We start from the raw sequence: 18,760 nt of genomic DNA on the forward strand, positions 1-18,760 counted from the left end.
TTTTCTTTTGCCACACATTTTAAATTAAACCTTTAAAATACACCAAACTGCCATATAGACCTGTTTATGGACTTTCTGTTGTTTCAATGCTCTATTTGTTTATTCCTATAATACCCTGTGATCATTTAAACTATCTAATCTGATCATGTTATGTACCCTAATTAAAATTTTAACAACTTCCTACTGATCTCAAGATTAAGTCCAAACCTTCTAGTATGTCATATAAGGCCCCCTTCCTCCCACCTCTCCCCTCTGGGGTCTCAGATGTGGGTATAAACCCTTTTCCCCTATGTTCCAGTTATAAAAATCTTCTGGCAGTTGTCTGAACAGGCCAAGCATATTCATTCCATGTAATATCTGTGTCCATGCTTTTGTTCATATGCTTACTGTGCCTCATTCTCTTTATTGGGCAAGCACCTATTTATTTTTAAAGAATATCTCAAAGATGATGTATCATAGAACTGTACATTTGAAACCTATGTGATTTTATTAACCATTATCACCCCAATAAATTTAATGAAATTAACAGAAAAGATGAACTCAAACATGACTACCTCTAGCCTTTCCTCCCTCCCCATCCCAACCACGTAGAAAGAAATCATTCTTTCCTTCTGTATGTGTCTGCTCCCTCCTACTTTTATCCTAGCATCATTTTACTGTATTTATTCACCTGTGTGTTTCTCCTTCCCACCATAATATAAGTGTCTTGAGGGTAGGACCATATCTTATTAAGTGCCTACTGAAACCTTAATAAATATTTGTTGAGTAAATCAATATAAAACAACCATCAAATTTGTGAGCAGTCATTGGATTTATAAAAAGATGCAACAAATTTTAAAATGATACAGAAATATCATTTTCAAAACAACATTTAAAAAGTGTCTTTAACCATATTCAACTCATAATAGAGCAAACGGGTGGGTGGAATAATAATTCATGCTGTAGCGTGTTTCATAAACTGGAAACAGAGAAAATTGGTTGAAGGAAAGCAGAGGAATTTTTGGCTTTTAAGAATTAGAATCGAGGGGCTCCATAATCATCTGGCATCCGCTCAATGTTGTACCTGATCAGGATAAAGAATTAACACTGGTAAGAAAGGTGGGTCCAGAACCCACCTAAAAAGCCATCCTTTACTGACTGCAATACTCTCACTGGTCACTAAGAATCCTTTTTGTCAATGGGAACATTATAATGAACGATTTATAGCAAAATGCTGACTATAATATCTTTATTCTCCAAAGTCAGAAGTTAACAAGTGGGGGAGCCAGGAACGGAGTCCAGGGAAGCCCAACTTTTTAGCCCATATCATTTCCTCTATATTGTGTTTTCCTCAGGCTGAAAATAATAAAGTCTGAAGACTGACATAACATCCAAGAAGGATAAAAAGCAATTTGTTTGTTTGTTTGTTTTTAATAAGCTTTTAGTTTCCCAGAGGGGTGCTAATCACATGCACTAGGCTTATTTAAAAAAAAAAAATCTGGCCAAAGAAGATTAGCTCAAATTACTGCTTTGTATTGAAAGCAACACATTCCTCTATTTCTTCTGGTAATCCTACTGTAACAATGTGAATGTCTGCCTCATTCCTAAATCCCAGCTTTATGTCTTGCTCTTGTTCTTGTTACTTTGTCTCATTTCTTCAAATATAACTATGTAAACATTTAATACTCTTTCAAATTCTTCCATAACCTGACCTCATTTTTAATTGCTATCAGCTATATACTTTAATCACTTCCACAAGAAGTTCTCACCTATGGTTAGAAATGTACATGATGGGAACTCCGGGGATTTTCCTGATTCTTCGTTTAAGGTCCCGGTCCACCGTAGCCACAATGTAACACTTGTGCTGTAAGAGACACCGATTGAGTAGTCACTTAATAATAGAGCTTATTAAGTCTACTTAATGATACTATAACGGTACAATCACTGGCCAGTCTGAAGAATCATTTATTTTCACAGTAAATAGCAAAGGAAAGGCTATAACAATTTGTTGAGTAGCTACTATGATGTAAGAGCTCATATTTGTAAAATAGATAATAAGATGCCTGGGTTGAACGTAGCTCTAAGAATCTTGAAAGGAAGAAGAAAGAAAAACTAAAAGCTACAAACTGTTTTTTTGCCTGCTAAGTGGTAGGGACTTTCAAATTTGGGGCAGACAATTCTTTGGTTTGGGGGAAATGCCCTGGGGCACTCTACGCAAAGGCAAAGTACCTTGGATCAGAGGGCACAGCTTTTGCCTTTCCTGGGCCAGCAGGGCCAGCTCTGAAGCCTCCTAGTGGTGGAGGTATGCTACCTCCTTTGCCATGAAGCCAGAATAGGATCTGCAGGACAAGTTTGAGTCTAGTGGCTCTGAAAGCAACAATTAGCTGCCAGCTGAGAGCTAATTTGTGTTGTACTTTACTTCCATCATGCCCAAATCCCCCATTGAGTTTTATAAAGAGTTGCAGCCTGGTGTCAGCTGTGCTGTGGGAAATTATGGGAAATACTGGCAATACCCACAGGGTAGAGCTGCTAAAAGACTGGCAGTGTGGTCACTAGATGAAGATGATTATCCTCAGCAGAGAGGCTCTTATAAGGGCAATCAGTAGGTGAAATTGTTGTGGTGCTTGACGAGGAAGCCAGAACATAACAATCAAAAACCCACTTATTCCAGGGTACTTGTGACAGAGCACTCTGGGAGACTCAGATGTAACGGAAAAATACTTCTGGGTTAGGCATGGTAGAGAGGAACCAAATTCCTGCATAGAGAGTAAATGGAAATGGATCCTTATTTTAGATTCATAGGGAGGTGAAATCTGATACACAGTTGACCCGGAACAACACAGGTTTGAACAGTGTGGATCCACTGATATACAGGTTTTTTTTAGTAAATACCTGTACTGTTTTTGATCTGCGGTTGGGAGCCTGCAGATGCGGAGGGCAGACTGTATGTATTGATCCATGCCATTTTACATGGGGGACTTGAACATCCGCATATTTTGGTACCCACAGGGTAACCAATCCCTCATGGATATGGAAGGACACCTGAAGTTTTTGGGAGTCAAAAGTTATCTGATGCAGATTTTTGACTGCACAAGGTTTCAGTGCCCCTAACTCCCACGTTGTTCAACTGTATTATTATAGCTATACTCACTCACTTAAACCACTTTATAGAGAAGATTTATGGAATAAAGAATCAGTAAGTGCCTCAAATCACACACCTAATAAACGCAGGTGCTAAGATTTGAAACCCACATCTCCTTCCCAAGCCCATGATCTTTCCATTATGGTTACGGTATACATTTCCAATCCACGTTCTCAAGTAAATGAGGACACCTATGCTTCCTATGAAGGGATTCTATTTTTTTTTTTTTTTTTTTTTTTTTTTTACCATTTATATTCCTTGATACTTACTGACCATGAACATTCAGGAGACAATAGTTCACCTTTTCTTTTTTAAAAGCACAAAATAAACATTTAAAAACCAATGATACCTGAGTTACTCTCTGTACTAAGCAGTCATCTGCATAGGTTCCTTTGTGTGTGCATGGTAATCGTTCAAATCTTGGATCCTTGGCAATCCTATAGGGTTATAAAATGGATTCATGAAAACATTCCAGCAAATGAAGAACTTTGAGTCTCAATCAGTGAAATAAGGGTAACATGATCTATGTGTAGATTTTTAAGGCACTCCTCTCCTCATGAAGCTTACCTTCTAATTGTAAAGACAATTTACAGAAAAGGGAATTTAAAGCTTCCTGACTGACAGCTGGTGTGCCTTATGTCATGGAATCTTCACAAAACTCTGAATTATTATATTTCCATTTTACAGATGTGGAAGCAGATTCAGAGGGATGAATTGAGTTGTTTAAAGTTACCCAGCTGGGAAAAGCCAAGACGCAAAACCAAATCAATTTGAACTCAATCATTTCACTTTGAGAAAGTTGTCTTAGACAAATGTACAAGAATATAGGCACAAGGATGGTCCCTACAGCAGTTCATAATAGTGAAAAACTGGAGATAACCTGAATATCCATCAACAAGGAAAAGTTAAATACATTTTGATGTCCCTATCCTACTAAAAAAAGAGGTGGAGAGCTGTGTGTATCAACATGGAAGGACCTATAATAACCTGGTGAATAAACAAAGCAGGCCACTGAACTGTGTGTGTGTGTGTGTGTGTGTGTGTGTGTACACATTATACGTATATGATTCAATTAAGAAAGTACAAATGTCTTTCCCTGATTCTCTAGATTCGCATTTGTCTGGAAAAACACATACAAACTACATATGAATCCTTCTCAGTTGTCGCTCTTAGGGTAGGAGAATGGACCAAGTGTGAATATGGAGAGGGAATTTTACTTTTTATTGTATGTATGTGTTTATATTGTTTGCTATTAACAAATCAAACATGTATCATTTTCATACAAATTTGAAAAAGAAACACCCAAGTCTATGATCCCCAGAGCAATGCTCTTTCTATTACACAACGATGATGAGTCACAAAATGAATAAAAATACAAGGCAGCACACAGGTACCAAGTACCACAAAAATACTCCACATCACAGTAGTTCAGAGTCAGGTCAACGTGGGTTTGATAGAGTTAGAAAAAATTACACGGAGATAAAAATAAAATGAAGATGAAAGAATGCTCCAAGCAAAGTGAAGGCAGGCACATTCCAAACAGGGCACCAACCATCTGTACAAAGGTTTGGCTGTGTTCAGGGAAGAGTGAGAGGAGTGTTTGTACAGAGGGGAGTGAAATAGGGTTGGAAAGGCAGGTCGAGGGCAGACTGGGAAGGGGCTCCAGGGAAAATACTGATTCACTGAGTTACACAGATCTTCCAAATATGGACACATTTCATTATACAATATCAACAACATCGTATTCATTAATATCTTCATTAGTCTCAACGGAAAGGTCTTTAGTATTGGGAATGTGATAAGCTCATGAGTTTTTAAAACTCTGATTTTCACTTGAAAACTTTAACTAAGGCAGTAACTTGTTTTCCATGAAGTGACAGGTTCACTGAATTTTTGAGACAGTATCTGCTAAATATCAAATTCTGAAAAAAAAATCAGTATCTGTCAGTTGTTCTCTGCATAAAAATGACATTCCATGAAAAAGCAACTGGTTCAATTCACAACTGAAACAAGCACACAAATGCTTCCCAGGGAGGTAAACTCCATCCTTTGGTACGCAGACGTGCTTCATGTGCACTTCCGCAAAACCACGAGGAACAATGATGTATACTCCAGGATTGAGATGAAACAAAGTTAACAAATTTTACCGTTTCACCAGTTAAGTAACTCTGGGCAGCAGTGAAGAATACAAAGACTATTAGCATTACTTGGGCCTACTGCCTGGCATTGTACGAAGGCACCACTTAAATGTGAACCAAAAGAAACCATGAAATTAAGCAGAAAATGTAAATTCGATCATATAAAAATATAAAACTTCTGTTCGACAGCTATCAAACAACAAGACATCACTGGGCTGTCATCAGTACAAATGTCAGCACTGTGACAAAGGCAATGTTTTGTTATTATTATGAAAATAGTTTTGAAAACTCCCTGCAAAGTTCTCTGGGACTCCTTGGGTGCAGACCATACCTTGGGAACTGCTACTCTAAACTCCAGGGTACGTTCTAGAATAAACTGAGAACTTAGAATGTGAATTCTTTAACAGTGAGATACTGAAGTAGATGCCTAGATAAACTAAGAGAAAGACAGACACTTTCTAATTGAAAATCTTAGAGGAACTTAAAAGGAGGCCCAATACAACTAATTAACTTCATGCAAAAAGTTTCAGCTTACATTATTTACAATAGCCAAGACATGGAAACAACCTAAGTGTCCTCGACCAATGACTGAATAAAGAAGATGTGATGCATATATACAAAGGAATACTACTTTTAGCCATAAAAAAGATGAAATATTGCCATTTCCAACAACATGGATGTATCTTGAGAGTATCATGCTAAGTGAAATAAGTTGAGCAGAAAAAGACAAGAACCATAAGATTTCACTCATTTGTGGGATATAAAACAAAAAGCAACAAACAAAACAAACTCATAGGCACAGACAACAGTATAGTGGTTACCAGGGGTGGTGGGGTGGGGGTAGAATAAAAAGGGTAAAGGGGGTCAAATATATGGTGACAGAAGGAGACTAGACTTTGGGTGCTGAGCACACAATAGAATATATAGATGATGCATTATAAAGTCGTATACCTGAAATTTAAAAAATGTTATTAACTAATGGTAGCCCAACAAATTTAATTTAAAAAAAAAAGAGCTTCAGGTTAAAAACCTCTAACCTTTCAATGTCTGCTTTCTTAATCATAAACAGTTAACTAGTTTTGTATTTTTATTTAATCTAATCAGGCAACAAATCTTAGGACAGCAAACTGATGAAGGAAGGTCAAAAAAATCTTGTCTACTAATCTAGAACAATTTTAGACAGATCAGCTCCTTCCTACCTTAGAGCCACTCGATACTTTTGCCCCAGTTTCTCAATTTCAGCCATTACACAGTCAGTTATACAAGGGATACCTGCCAGGGACAAAAAAAAAAAAAAAAAAGTTAATAAAAGAATATGTGAAGAAACTGATTTAACTCTCTGAATTACATTACATTCTGCTGACAATCTTTTTTCTTTTTAAGTGTGTTTTTCCAGGACCCATCAGCTCCAAGTCAAGTAGTTGTGTCAATCTAGTTGTGGAGGGCGCAGCTCACAGTGGCCCAAGTGAGGATTGAACCAGCAACCTTGTTGTTAAGCGCACTGCACTCTAACTTACTGAGTTAACCGGCCGCCCCCTATTGACAATCTTTGAAAGACCCACGAGACTTCTGGAATGAAGCAGAATAAGCACACTGAAAAGAACAATAAGAACTAGAGGAGAATATTTATAAAGAAACTAGGGAACTGTCCCAACACCACACTACAGATTCCATAATGTATCTGTCATAAACATATCTGGGGAAAAAAATTCAGCTCGATTCCCGTCATTCTTTATATATTAAAATAAATTCTAAATGGAAAAGAAATTTAAATGTGAACCAAAAGAAACCATAAACTTAACCAGAAAATGTAAATTTGATAATATAAAAATATAAAACATTTGTTTGACAACTATCAAACAAAAAGACATTAAAGTAAAATACAAATAAAACGGGAAAATATCACTACACATTTCTCAAAGAGCTTATAATAATAGCTTAGAATTATGTGCCAGACACCGTGCTAAGTACTTTACAAAGATTATCTCATTTAGTCTTCAAAATAATTCCTATCACGTAATTTTATTATCAGACCCATTTTGTAGATGAGGAACCTGAGACATAAAGTAACTAGATAACAAATGGTCAAAGCAAGATTTGAACAGAGACTGTCAGGCTATTACTGAGGAAACAGGTATTCTCACACTGCATTAGTAGCTGTATAAATTCTTATAACTATTTGAAGGTAATTTTGTAATACCTATTAAAACAAAATAATTCACTCCTTAATATGGAAATATAGCTTTAGAAAATGTATCTTAAAGAAATACTCCACCCTAACACAGGGAAATAGTCACAAAAATATTCACTACAGCCTTGTTTATAACAGGGTAAAAACTGGAAATAATCCAAATGTCTGGTAGAATATTGGCTTTTAAAAATTATTTAAACAATAGAATACTACATAATTTTAAAAAGATTAAGGTATATCTTTATATACCGATAGAAAACCATTCAAGATATATTTGTTCAATATAAAAAGCAAGGCGAAATGGATAAATAAGATGCAATCTATCCATGTAATAGAGTATTATTGGGTAATAAAAAGCAATTTATGTACATACATGCCTTAACCCTTGAAAACATTATGCTAAATTAAACAGGACCAAATACTGTATGATCCTATTTTAATGAAATGCCCAGAATAGGAAAATTGATAGACAGAAAGCAAATTTGTGGTTGCCTAGGGATGGTGGGAATGGGAAGGGGTGGGGGATGACAGCTAAAGGGTTCAGAGTTTTTTTTAATAGTGAAAATGTTTTAAAATCGACTGTGAATATACTAACAGCCACTTTAAACGGGTGTTACACTTTAAACGGGTATATTGTGTGGTATGTGAATTATATCTCAAAGCTGTTTTAAAAAAAAGCACAAACAGGAGTAGCCAGATGGCTCAGTTGGTTAGAGCGGGAGCTCTGAACAACAAGGTTGCCGGTTCAATTCCCTCATGGGATGGTGGGCTGTGCCCCCTGCAACTAAAGATTGAAAATGGCAACCGGACTTGGAGCTGAGCTGTGCCCTCCACAAATAGCCTGAAGGACGACTTGACTTGGAGCTGATGGGCCCTGGAGAAACACACTGTTCCCCAACATTCCCCAATAAAAAAATAATAATAAATTTAAAAACAAAACAGTTAAATAACGTATGATCCATTTTCTACCTCCCCCCTTTTCCCGCCTCCCCCCCTCCCCACTCCGGTTCAAGCCGTTGTTTCTCAGTCTAGTTGTGTAGGACACAGGTCCCTGGCCCATGCTGGTATTACGAGCCTTGCACTCCCCCCACCCCCCACTGGCTAAGGCAGTAGGTCACCGGTCATCGTCTGGCAGCTCACAGCAGCTCATGACAGCCCTCGCCAGCTGCCAGCCACTGACGATGGCTGCCAGCCATTCATGCTGGCCACCAGCCACTCACACAGGCAACCGGCCGCTCATGGCAGCACACGGTAGCCCACGGCAGCCCACAGCAGCACACGGCCACTCCTGCTGGCCGCCGGCCACCCACACTGGCTGCTGGCCACTCATATTGACCACCGGCCGCTTCTGGCAGCACACGGTAGCCCACCACAGCCCACAGCAGCCTGTGGCAGCCCATGGCAGCTCATGCTGACCTCCCACTGCCCAGCCCCAGGGAGAGCCGTTGTTCACAATCTTGGCCTACAGCCTACTCTTTATTATTTCTAAGAGACTTTTTTTAAAAAGAAAATTAAAGTATTACATAAACATAGTTTTAAAGAGAAATACAAAGAGGACTATATGAAAATATAACTGTCCCCTGATCCTTCCCACTCCACCAGTTTTGATCCTTAGAAATGAATTATTTTACTTCATTAGCTGTTTTCCTCATTTGGTGGTTACATTCATATCTTGATATAATAAACTTACACAGTCACTTTTTATGTTTATTAATTTCAAGCTTTTAAAGAATTTAGCGTTCTTACCCATCACACATCCCTTACCCACTTCCCATCTTGCTAGTTCTAATAAATCAATAAACATTTATGTTACTATGACTCTGTGATGCTGTTCATTACATAGTATCTTTTAAACATTAAAGAAGGAAGCACAAATTTTTTCCTTGGATTCCAATAATTTATTCTTTAAGGCAAACTATAGTCTAATTTTCATTTGTACCTTTAACTAGATGGCTGAAAAATATTATGAATATAAACCTACCACAAAATGCAACAGATGTCACTATAATGATTACCTTGTACATGGCTTACATTTTTTTTTTCCTACTCATGGTAATGAGGGAAGATCACTGCAAGGAGGGGACACCCAAATACACCAGGGAACTCTATTAATGGTAAACTGCATACTTAGGTGTAAGTAAACTACCCCAGATCCTTTATGGTACCAATAAATGCCAAAATGAATAAACTAGGAATCTTTGACCATCATCACTTCTGGTTCTGTGATCATAAATGGCAAAATGTCTTATTTAGTTTTCCTACAATGGAGTGGAACAGAGAATGTTTCCTCCTTAGTGTAAAACAATATATACATTGATAAATACAATAAACTTTCATTTATCCAGAATTTTTAAATCCAGAATTCGGAAACAGAAAATTTCCCTCCTACATTCAAAATCGATGCCTATAATGACAATCAAAACAAGTGTTTTCTGAATTGTGCAAGTGTAATTATTCCCAGTCAAGTTTTTGTTACATTTCACCTAACTGAAAATGGTCATTGCTAACACAAGGGCAAAGAAACAATGGAGATGCCGAGCTACCAGAAAACAAAAGATACAATGGCTATAGGAAATCCTCATATATCAAGCATCACCCTACATGTAAATAGACTGAACTCACCAATGAAAAGGCACAGAGTAGCAGGTTGGATCAAAAAACAAAACCCAATCATATGTTGCCTTCAAGAGACACATCTCAGCTGCAAGAACAAACATAGACTCAAAGTGACAGGGTGGAAAACGATACTTTGAGAAAATTGCATCCAGAGAAAAACTGGCGTGACCACACTTATATTTGACTAAACAGACTTGAAGATAAAAAAGTTAACGAGAAACAAAGATAGACATTTCATAATAACAAAGGGGACAATACATCAAGAAGACATAACACCTGTCAATATATATGCTCCTAATCAGAGAGCACCAAAATATATAAAGCAACTACTAACAGAAACTAACAAAAACACAATTATAGTAGGGGACCTAAATATCACATTGACAGCTATGGATAGATCATCCAAACAGAAATCAATAAGGAATTAGTGGCCATAAATGACACAGACCAATGGACACAATTGACATGTAGAGCCTTTCATCCTAGAACACCAGATTACACAATCTTCTCTAGTGCACACGGAACATTCTCAAGGAGAAAGCCTATGCTGGGACACAAAACTGGCCTCAACAAATTTAAGATTGAAATCATACCAAGCATATTCTCTGACCATAATGCTTTGAAATTGGAGATTAAGTGCAAAAAGAAAGCAGGAAAAATCACAAATATGTGGAGATTAACAACATGTTACTAAAGAACGACTACGTCAAAGAAGAAATAAAAGGAGACATCAAAATATATAGAGAAACAAATGAGAATAAAAATACAACATATCAAAACTTTTGGAATGCTGCAAAAGCAGTAATAAGAAGGAAATTTATATCGTTATAGACCTATCTCAAAAAACAAGAAAAAGCCCAAATAAACAACATAATGTTACATCTTAAAGAACTAGAAAAAGAACAAATAAAACCCAAAGTCAGCAGAAGGAAGGAAATAATAAAAATTAGAGCAGAATTAAATGAAATAGAGAACAAAAACATAACAGAAAATAAAACGCAACAAAGATCTGGTTCTTTGAAAAGATAAATAAAATTGACAAATCCCTAGCTAGACTTACTAAGGAAAAAAGACAAAAGACACAAATAAACAAAATCAGAAATGAAAGAGGAGAAGTTACAACAGATACCACAGAAACACAAAGGTTCATACAAGAATACTCTGAAAGACTATATGCCACCAAATTCAATAATCTAGAAGAAATGGACAAGTTCTTAGAAATACAGAACCTTCCTACACTGAATCACAAAGTACTATAAAATCGAAACCAGGGGTGTCCAAACTGCAGCCCGTGGGCCAACTGTGGCCCGCAATCCATTTTTTATTGGCCCGTAGCAAATTCCAAAAATATATTTAGTTTACTTAAATAAACCAGGTGAGGCAATATGTACTTCACCTCGAGTGAGTGGCCCGGCTGTTTGTGTATTTTACCGCATATGGCTCTTGGTGAAAAACGTTGAAAAAAGTTTGGACACCCCTGATCTAAACGGACCAATTAACAGCAAAGAAATTGAGACAATCATCAAAAACCAGAAGTCCAGGACCAGATGGTTCTACTAATGAATTCTACCAAACATTCAAAGATGATTTAATACCTATTCTTCTCAAACTCTTCCAAAAACCTGAAGAAGAGGCAATACTTCCTAACTTCTTTTATAAGTCCAACATTAACCTGATACCAACACTTGGTAAGGATAATACAAAAAAGAAAACTACAGACCAATATATCTGATGAACACAGATGTAAAAATCCTAAACAAAATACTAGCAAATTGACTACAACAATACATTAAAATGATGAAACATCACGATTGAGTGGGGTTCATTCCAGGGGCACAAGGATGGTTCAACATACGCAAATCAATCAATATGATACATCACATAAACAAAATAATGGATAAAAATCAGATGATCATATCAATATATGCAGAAAAAACATTTCACAAGATACGACATCCATTTATGATTAAAACACTTAATAAAATGGTATGCATAGAAAGAAAGTACCTCAACATAATAAAGGCCATATACAACAAACCCTCAGCTAACATCATACTTAATGGTGAAAAACTGAAAGCTTTTCCTCGAAGGTCAGAAACAAGACAAGGATGCCCCCCTCACCACTATTATTCAACATAGTATTGCAAGTCCCAGCAGAGCAATGAGGCACAAGAAAGAAATAAAAGGCATCTAAATTAGGAATGAAGAAGTCAAAATGTCACTTTTTGCAGACCACATGATTCTTTATATAGAAAACCCTAAAGACTCCACCAAAAAACTATTAGAAACAAGACACAGATATAAATTTGCAGGATACAAAATCAATGTACAAAAATTCATTGCATTTCCTATATGCTAACAATGAAATTTTCAGAAAAAGAAATGAAAAAAAAATTCCTTTTGTATTTGCAAAAACAGAATAAAACACGTAGGAATAAACTTAACAAAGGATGTAAAAGACCTACACACTGAAAAGTATAAGACGTTCTTAAAAGAAATTGAAGAAGACACAAAGAAATGGAAAGACAGTCCATGATCATGGACTGGAAGAATCAACATAGTTAAAATGGCCATATTACCTAAAGCAATATACAGATTTAATGCAATCCCCATCAAAATCCCAGTGGCATTTTTTAAAGAAATAGAACAAAAAAAATAATCAGATTTGTATGGAATCACAAGACTCTGAACAGTCAAAGCGATCCTAAGAAAAAAGAACAAGGGCAGTGGTATCACACTCCTCGACTTCAAATTATATTACAAAGAGACAATAAACAAAACAGCATGGTATTGGCAGAAAAACAGGCATGTGGACCAATGGAACAGAACTGAGAACTCAAGAAATAAAATCACATCTGTAAGGGCAAATAATTTTCAACGAAGGAGCCAAAAACATACAATGGAGAAAAGAAAGCCTCTTCAATAAATGGTGCTGGGAAAATTGGACCACCACATGCAAAAGAATGAAACCAGATTGTTATCACCATGCACCAAAATTAACTCAAAATGGACCAAAGATCTAAATCTAAGACCTAAAACAATAAATTGCATAGAGGAAATATAGGTACTAAACTTACAGACTTTGGTCTTAGAGAGAACTTTATGAATTTGATTTCAAAGGCAAGGGAAGTAAAAGCAAAAATAAATGAATGGGTCTATATCAAACTAAAAAGCTTTTGCACAGCAAAAGAAACAACAAAACAAAGAGGCAACCAACTGAAAGGAAGAAGATATTTGCAAACAACACCTCTAATAAAGGGCTAATGTCAAAAATATATAAAGAACTCATACAACTCAACAACAAAAAAACAAATAATCCAATTAAAAATGGTCAGAGGACCACTTCTCCCAAGACATACAAAGGACCAACAGATATATGAAAAGATGTTCAATCTCACTAGCTGAAGGGAAATGCAAATCAAAACTATAATGAGATACCATCTCACACCTGTTAGAATGGCTATATCAACAATTACAAGTAATAACAACAGTTAGAGAGGTTGAGGAGAAAAAGGAAGCCTCATATACTGCTGGTGGGAATATAAATTGGTACAGCCACTATGGAAAACAGTACGGAGGATCCTCAAAAAATTAAAAAACAACTAAAGTGTCCTTCGACAGATGTCTGAATAAAGAAGATACGGTACATATATATACAATGTAATATTACTCAGCCATAAGAAAAGATGAAATACTGCCATTTGCAACAGCATGGATGGAGCTTGAGATGATCATACTAAGTGAAATGAGTCAAACAGAAAAAGTCAAGAAACGTATGATTTCACTCATGTGGGACATAAACCGAAAGTAGCAAATGAACAAGACAAACAAACAAGCAAAAACTTATAGACACAGACAACAGTTTAGTGGTTACCAGAGGGGAAGGGGAGGGGAGGAAGGTAGACAAGAGTAAAGGGGGTCAAATATATGGTGACAGAAAGAGATTTGACTTTCGGTAGTGAACATGCAATGCAATACAGGGGGAGCCAAAAAAATGTATACACGTCTTGTATTCATCTTTTGTTATCGGTATATATTGAGTGTTTTGGTTTACAATTTAATCCTTTCTTAAAATATGTATACATTTTTTGGCATCCTCTATAAATGATAGAATTGTATAGTTGAAACCTACATAATTTTATTAATCAATGTCACCCCAATAAATTAAAAAAAAGAAAATGGTCATTGGTATGAACAAATTAAATGGCATGCAATTCAGTTAACTAGGACTCCACTCCTCTCTTTTCGTATATTTGAATAAATGATTATTCTATACAAATGTCAAAGAAATGTAAAAGTATGATACTCACACTTGGCATACAGACAGTCCATCATTGACTGAACTAAGTCTAGTTTGGCTTTAATGGAAAAGTTGATAAAATTGGTATCAACCAGGATGTGGTAAGGTGGGCCCAGCTGTGTGTTATACTGGAAGAATAGGCAGGAAGGGTGTTGGGGGCTGAAAGAAAAAAAACAAGACAGAAAGTAATGCCTACATTGATACTCTGGTATCAACAAAAATAAGAAGTCTCTGTTTGAAACAGGTTGGTATAAATTAAGTTCCTTTTTCCTCATTCTTGGAAATAAATCCTAATAAATTCTGTGATGATATATCCATCACCACTCCAGGGCAAAACGAGGAAAATGTGATAAGGTTTCATAAAGCTAAATGTATTTATTTAAAAGGAATGACTTCGATTCTGAAACTATGTCCTTACTATATTTGTGGTGATGTAGTCCCTCTTTCATAAAATGCCAGTGAGTTAAACAACAGTAATTATTTCTTTTGAAAGAATCTTGGGGGAAAAAAAAAAAAGAAATTATCGATCTTAGATTCAATATCACTTTCATTTGCATAGTTGTGCTGTATTTAAAAGCGGCTGAACAACTCAGCTCAGGGAAAGCCTGGATTTCTTAGAGGTCTATGATTTTAGAATGTCTTAAAGGAAAACTTGAAAATTTTGATTACTCACACTTCTCTTTCCTTGAGTGCACTGGGATCTTTCTTTTGTTTCTTTTTAGGTTTTAACCTATCCTTTTCTTTCCTAGGAAAAAAAAGTAAATTAAATGCAGGGGAGAAGGAAAAAAACACAGCAATTATAATCTCATTCAAAATCAAATATTTTTTTTTGTCTTCAGAAGAAATCCTACTTTGTGACTTTTTACATTGGTATAAGCACACACATTTTTACAATATAAATATACATATTTTAAGCACAAATAACTGTGGGAAGTAGCCTGTAATTAACATAATCAATTTGTAAGACATAATTAAACTGAAAAATCTAGCCAATAATCCATAAAAATTGTTAATGGGTAAATAAATGTTGGTTATGTTATAATTTCTTTCTCAGTCAGACGCTCTTATATCAAGGATCAAAATTCACTTCCAAGTAGTGGGTAAAAAGGCTGACATTTATCTTCTGAAGACTCAGATGCTTCAATGGTAGGGGAGAAAAGATTCCCCACATGCCTCTTACAAAGGGCTAAAATGTAATAATACATATAAAAAATTTAACCCTTAACTAGAAAGATTATTAGTGGGGTAAATTTCCTAGAAATTACATAAACACATACTAAAGACTAAGAATACAATTTAATAACTTTGAAGACTCTAATGACCATTCCTTTGTGCTTAGGCTCCTAAACACAATGAACATCAGTCCTTATTTAACAGCTTTGTCCATTCTTCATTGAAGCAGGGAAGGTTTTTAGGTCTTCCGTACAACAGGGACTATAATTCTACAATCTACTTCCACAGCCAACTGAATTCTTATAAGACTTATACAATGGAGACATCTAGGTGTCTTCCCATTCTTTCTTTCAAAAATATTTGAGTGTCAGGTGCTGGAGACACATGACAAACTGACCTCTTTTTTCAACAATTTTAACAAACATTTTTTTCCCTGGGGAATGTAGTAGTGTAATTACAAGAACACAAAATTACCCTACCTACCTCACAGAACTGTTAGGAGTCTTAAATGTGATGTGGTAGATAAAGGACCGTGTTTCCCCGAAAATAAGACCTAACTGGACAATCAGCTGTAATGCGTCTTTTGGAGCAAAAATTAATATAAGACCGGGTCTTACATAATATAGTATAATATAATACCAGATTTTGTATTAATTTTTGCTCCAAAAGACGCATTAGAGCTCATTGTCCTGCTAGGTCTTGTTTTCAGGGAAACACAGCATATAAAAACGGTGGAACAAAGTGAACACTTAAGAGATGTTTAATTCCCATCCCATTCACCAGTGTTCTCGCTCAGCAGCTGTGATACACTTGACTACTATCTCAAGCTATATAAATCCAAGACACAATAATATTAAAAATAAACACGAAATAAAAACAAAAACTTTTACTATTTATCCCCTCCTGAGTGCTTTATCTGTGCAGTCTATGAACCCAGTAGATTCCAGACACTCACAGCCTCTGATCTCTGAGACTAAGCATTCGCTTCATGGTCGCATACTTCCTTGTTTTCTTTTGCTTCCCCTTGAAACAGAAATTTTAGAGTTAAAAGAGTTGGAAATACATCCCATCTTCTTGAGTTCCTTCTTTTCTTTGTCCATACCCTTCCCTTCTTCCCTCAAATACCCAGCTCCTCTTATCCTCTCTGCCCCAACCCAGGCAGAGTATCCTTTCCCTATTCGCTGGAGCATATCAGAAGCAGTTTAAGAGCTAAGATCAGAATGAAAATAAGCAGGGGGAATGTGGACGAAATTTCGCCAGGGGCCGACTCTTTCAACCTCCACCCAAAATGTGGTCCGACACTGTCCCTTCTCGAACCCTCCTCTCTCACCATGTTCACGCCACACTCTTGTTTCTTCCGGAATCACCAACGGCGCGACACTTCTACGTCACCCGTACACTGCTTCCGGCAAATGATAACCCGGAAGCGGAAGCCGCTTTGAGAAACGGAAAAGCCCGGAGCCGGTTCCCATCCCCGACGGAGGTCTGCACTTGAGTCTCTCGGAGGGAGGGTTGAGGACCGGTCTTCTGCCGGGTGTTGCCGCGTCTCAGGGCAGCAGATCTGGGACATCGCTGCGTTGCAGTCTCCAGCTCTGGTAAAGTTTCTCTCCGCTACCACTCCCTCACGGGATGACCTGCCGGCACCAGAGTTCCAGAGAGAGGGAGAGAACAGGGGTGGAGGGGGGGACGGAATTCTGGGCTGCCCAGTAGTTTGGGGAAACACCTTCTCCTCATCCTCCAGCGCTGGGCGTCAGGTCTCTATCGTGCAACTCGGTTCCTACTCGGTTCCTACTTGGTTCTCCTAGCCGGCTTGGTGCTTCTTGCAGCCGGGTGGACTGTTCTCAAGATTCTCCCCTAGTTGATACTGTGTATTCTTCTCGGTAAAGAAAGGGATGAAGCAGCGTTTGAGGGCCCTTTTTAGATTCTAGAAAATTGGGGCATAAACTTGCATATGTTACTAGTTACCAAGCCAGGAAAATGGTGGGAAGTAATTGACATTTATGGTGAAGCCTTGGTGTGTCATCCTTAATGGAAAAGGGAGAGTTTTTGAACAAGAAGGAAAAGATAGCTTTCAGTTTTTGAGTTCCTGCTACTATGTATTCTGGTGGTTTTAACTTTTTGGAAATCACATAACCCTTGAAAGTTTATGGAAAGCCAGGGATGATTCTTTAAAAAATGGGTGCACATATACTATTTGTTATACAATTTATGAGACTCTTGGACTCTGAAGCCCATCCATGGACCCTCTAGGTGTCGGTAAACTTAAAGTTATGAATCCCTATCTTGTAGACTGTACTTGGCACTTTGGCTGTATTACCTTCTTTGACCTTCACAGTAACTTAAGTACCCTCGTTTTACATACGGGAAGCTGAGGCTCAGACTTCATTCAGAGGTTTGTTTGGGTCTTTTTGATTGCAAAGCCTGTACATTTTTTTCCTTTTATGTTTTTTATCAGTTTCAGGTGTCCAAAAAAAACATAATGATTAGGCATTTATACAGTTTATGAAGTGATCCCCTTGATAAGTCAAGTACTCATCTGACACCGTACATAGTTTTTGACAACATGATTGACTATATTCTCCAATGACTATATTCTCCATGCTATATTTCACATCCCCATGACTATTTTTTTACTACCATTTGTACTTCCTAATCCCTTCACCTTTCTCATCCATCTCCCCAACCCCCCTCCGATCTAGCAACCATCAGTTTGCGCTCTGTATCTATGACTCTGTTTCTGTTTTGTTTGTCTGTTTATTCTGTTCTTTAGATGCCACATATAAGTGAGATCATATGGTATTTGTCTTTCTCAGTCTAACTTATTTCACTTAGCGTAGTATTCTTGAAGTAAGCCTGTACTTTTCTTATTGCACAAAGCTATTCTAGTGTTTGAGATCTAGAAAGGTTTTTAGGTTAAAAATAAAGCCGATCATTACACATCCCGTACTATGAAACATAGTGAATTGGTTGACGTGAACTTTGAAGTCTGATGGGGCTAAAATCCATGCCCTCCCTCTTACTAGTTGTGTGGTATTGGGAGAATTAATCTCTCTGTGCCTCTGTTTCTTCACCTGTGAAATGGAGATAATCATAATAGTACCTGTTTTTCAGGGATGTTGTTAGGATTAAATGAGTTAAAATATGAAGTCCCTAGAATTACCACTACTAGTAAATTCTATTAAAGTGTTTTCTATTATTGTCATTGTATATCTTCCAACATA

The 18,760-nt window shown here is 36.9% G+C and overlaps 2 protein-coding genes across 4 annotated transcripts in view; one reads left to right on the forward strand and one right to left on the reverse strand.

Moving 5' to 3' along the window:
• Window positions 1-1,004: 1,004 nt before the first annotated feature.
• Window positions 1,005-16,931, reverse strand: FCF1 (FCF1 rRNA-processing protein). Its single transcript, XM_033106967.1, has 8 exons — window positions 16,870-16,931; window positions 16,495-16,562; window positions 15,040-15,111; window positions 14,377-14,525; window positions 6,459-6,531; window positions 3,471-3,558; window positions 1,749-1,843; window positions 1,005-1,063 (listed from the first exon to the last, which is right to left on the reverse strand). Exons 1-8 carry the CDS (start codon window positions 16,870-16,872, stop codon window positions 1,015-1,017), a joined length of 597 nt encoding a protein of 198 aa, XP_032962858.1. The 5' UTR covers window positions 16,873-16,931; the 3' UTR covers window positions 1,005-1,014.
• Window positions 16,932-16,979: 48 nt separating this feature from the next.
• Window positions 16,980-18,760, forward strand: part of AREL1 (apoptosis resistant E3 ubiquitin protein ligase 1) — a 35,247-nt gene continuing 33,466 nt past the window's right edge. For all 3 annotated transcript variants that reach the window (XM_033108407.1, XM_033108409.1, XM_033108408.1), the window contains exon 1: window positions 16,980-17,134. The gene's annotated coding sequence lies outside the window, so the exon portion shown is untranslated. The remainder of the gene's footprint in view (window positions 17,135-18,760) is intronic.

Source organism: Rhinolophus ferrumequinum, chromosome 6, assembly GCF_004115265.2.
Source record: "Rhinolophus ferrumequinum isolate MPI-CBG mRhiFer1 chromosome 6, mRhiFer1_v1.p, whole genome shotgun sequence".
Classification (NCBI taxonomy): Eukaryota; Metazoa; Chordata; class Mammalia; order Chiroptera; family Rhinolophidae; genus Rhinolophus; species Rhinolophus ferrumequinum.

Excerpts from the sequence above, each read along its gene's own strand:
- FCF1 (XM_033106967.1), bottom strand. Across the intron at positions 15,112-16,494 it reads AGTCTCAGAGATCAGAGGCT|GAAAGAAAAGGATAGGTTAA; the intron begins GTGAGTGTCTGG and ends TTTTTTTCCTAG. Across the intron at positions 6,532-14,376 it reads GGACTGTCTGTATGCCAAGT|GTATCCCTTGTATAACTGAC; the intron begins GTGAGTATCATA and ends TGTCCCTGGCAG.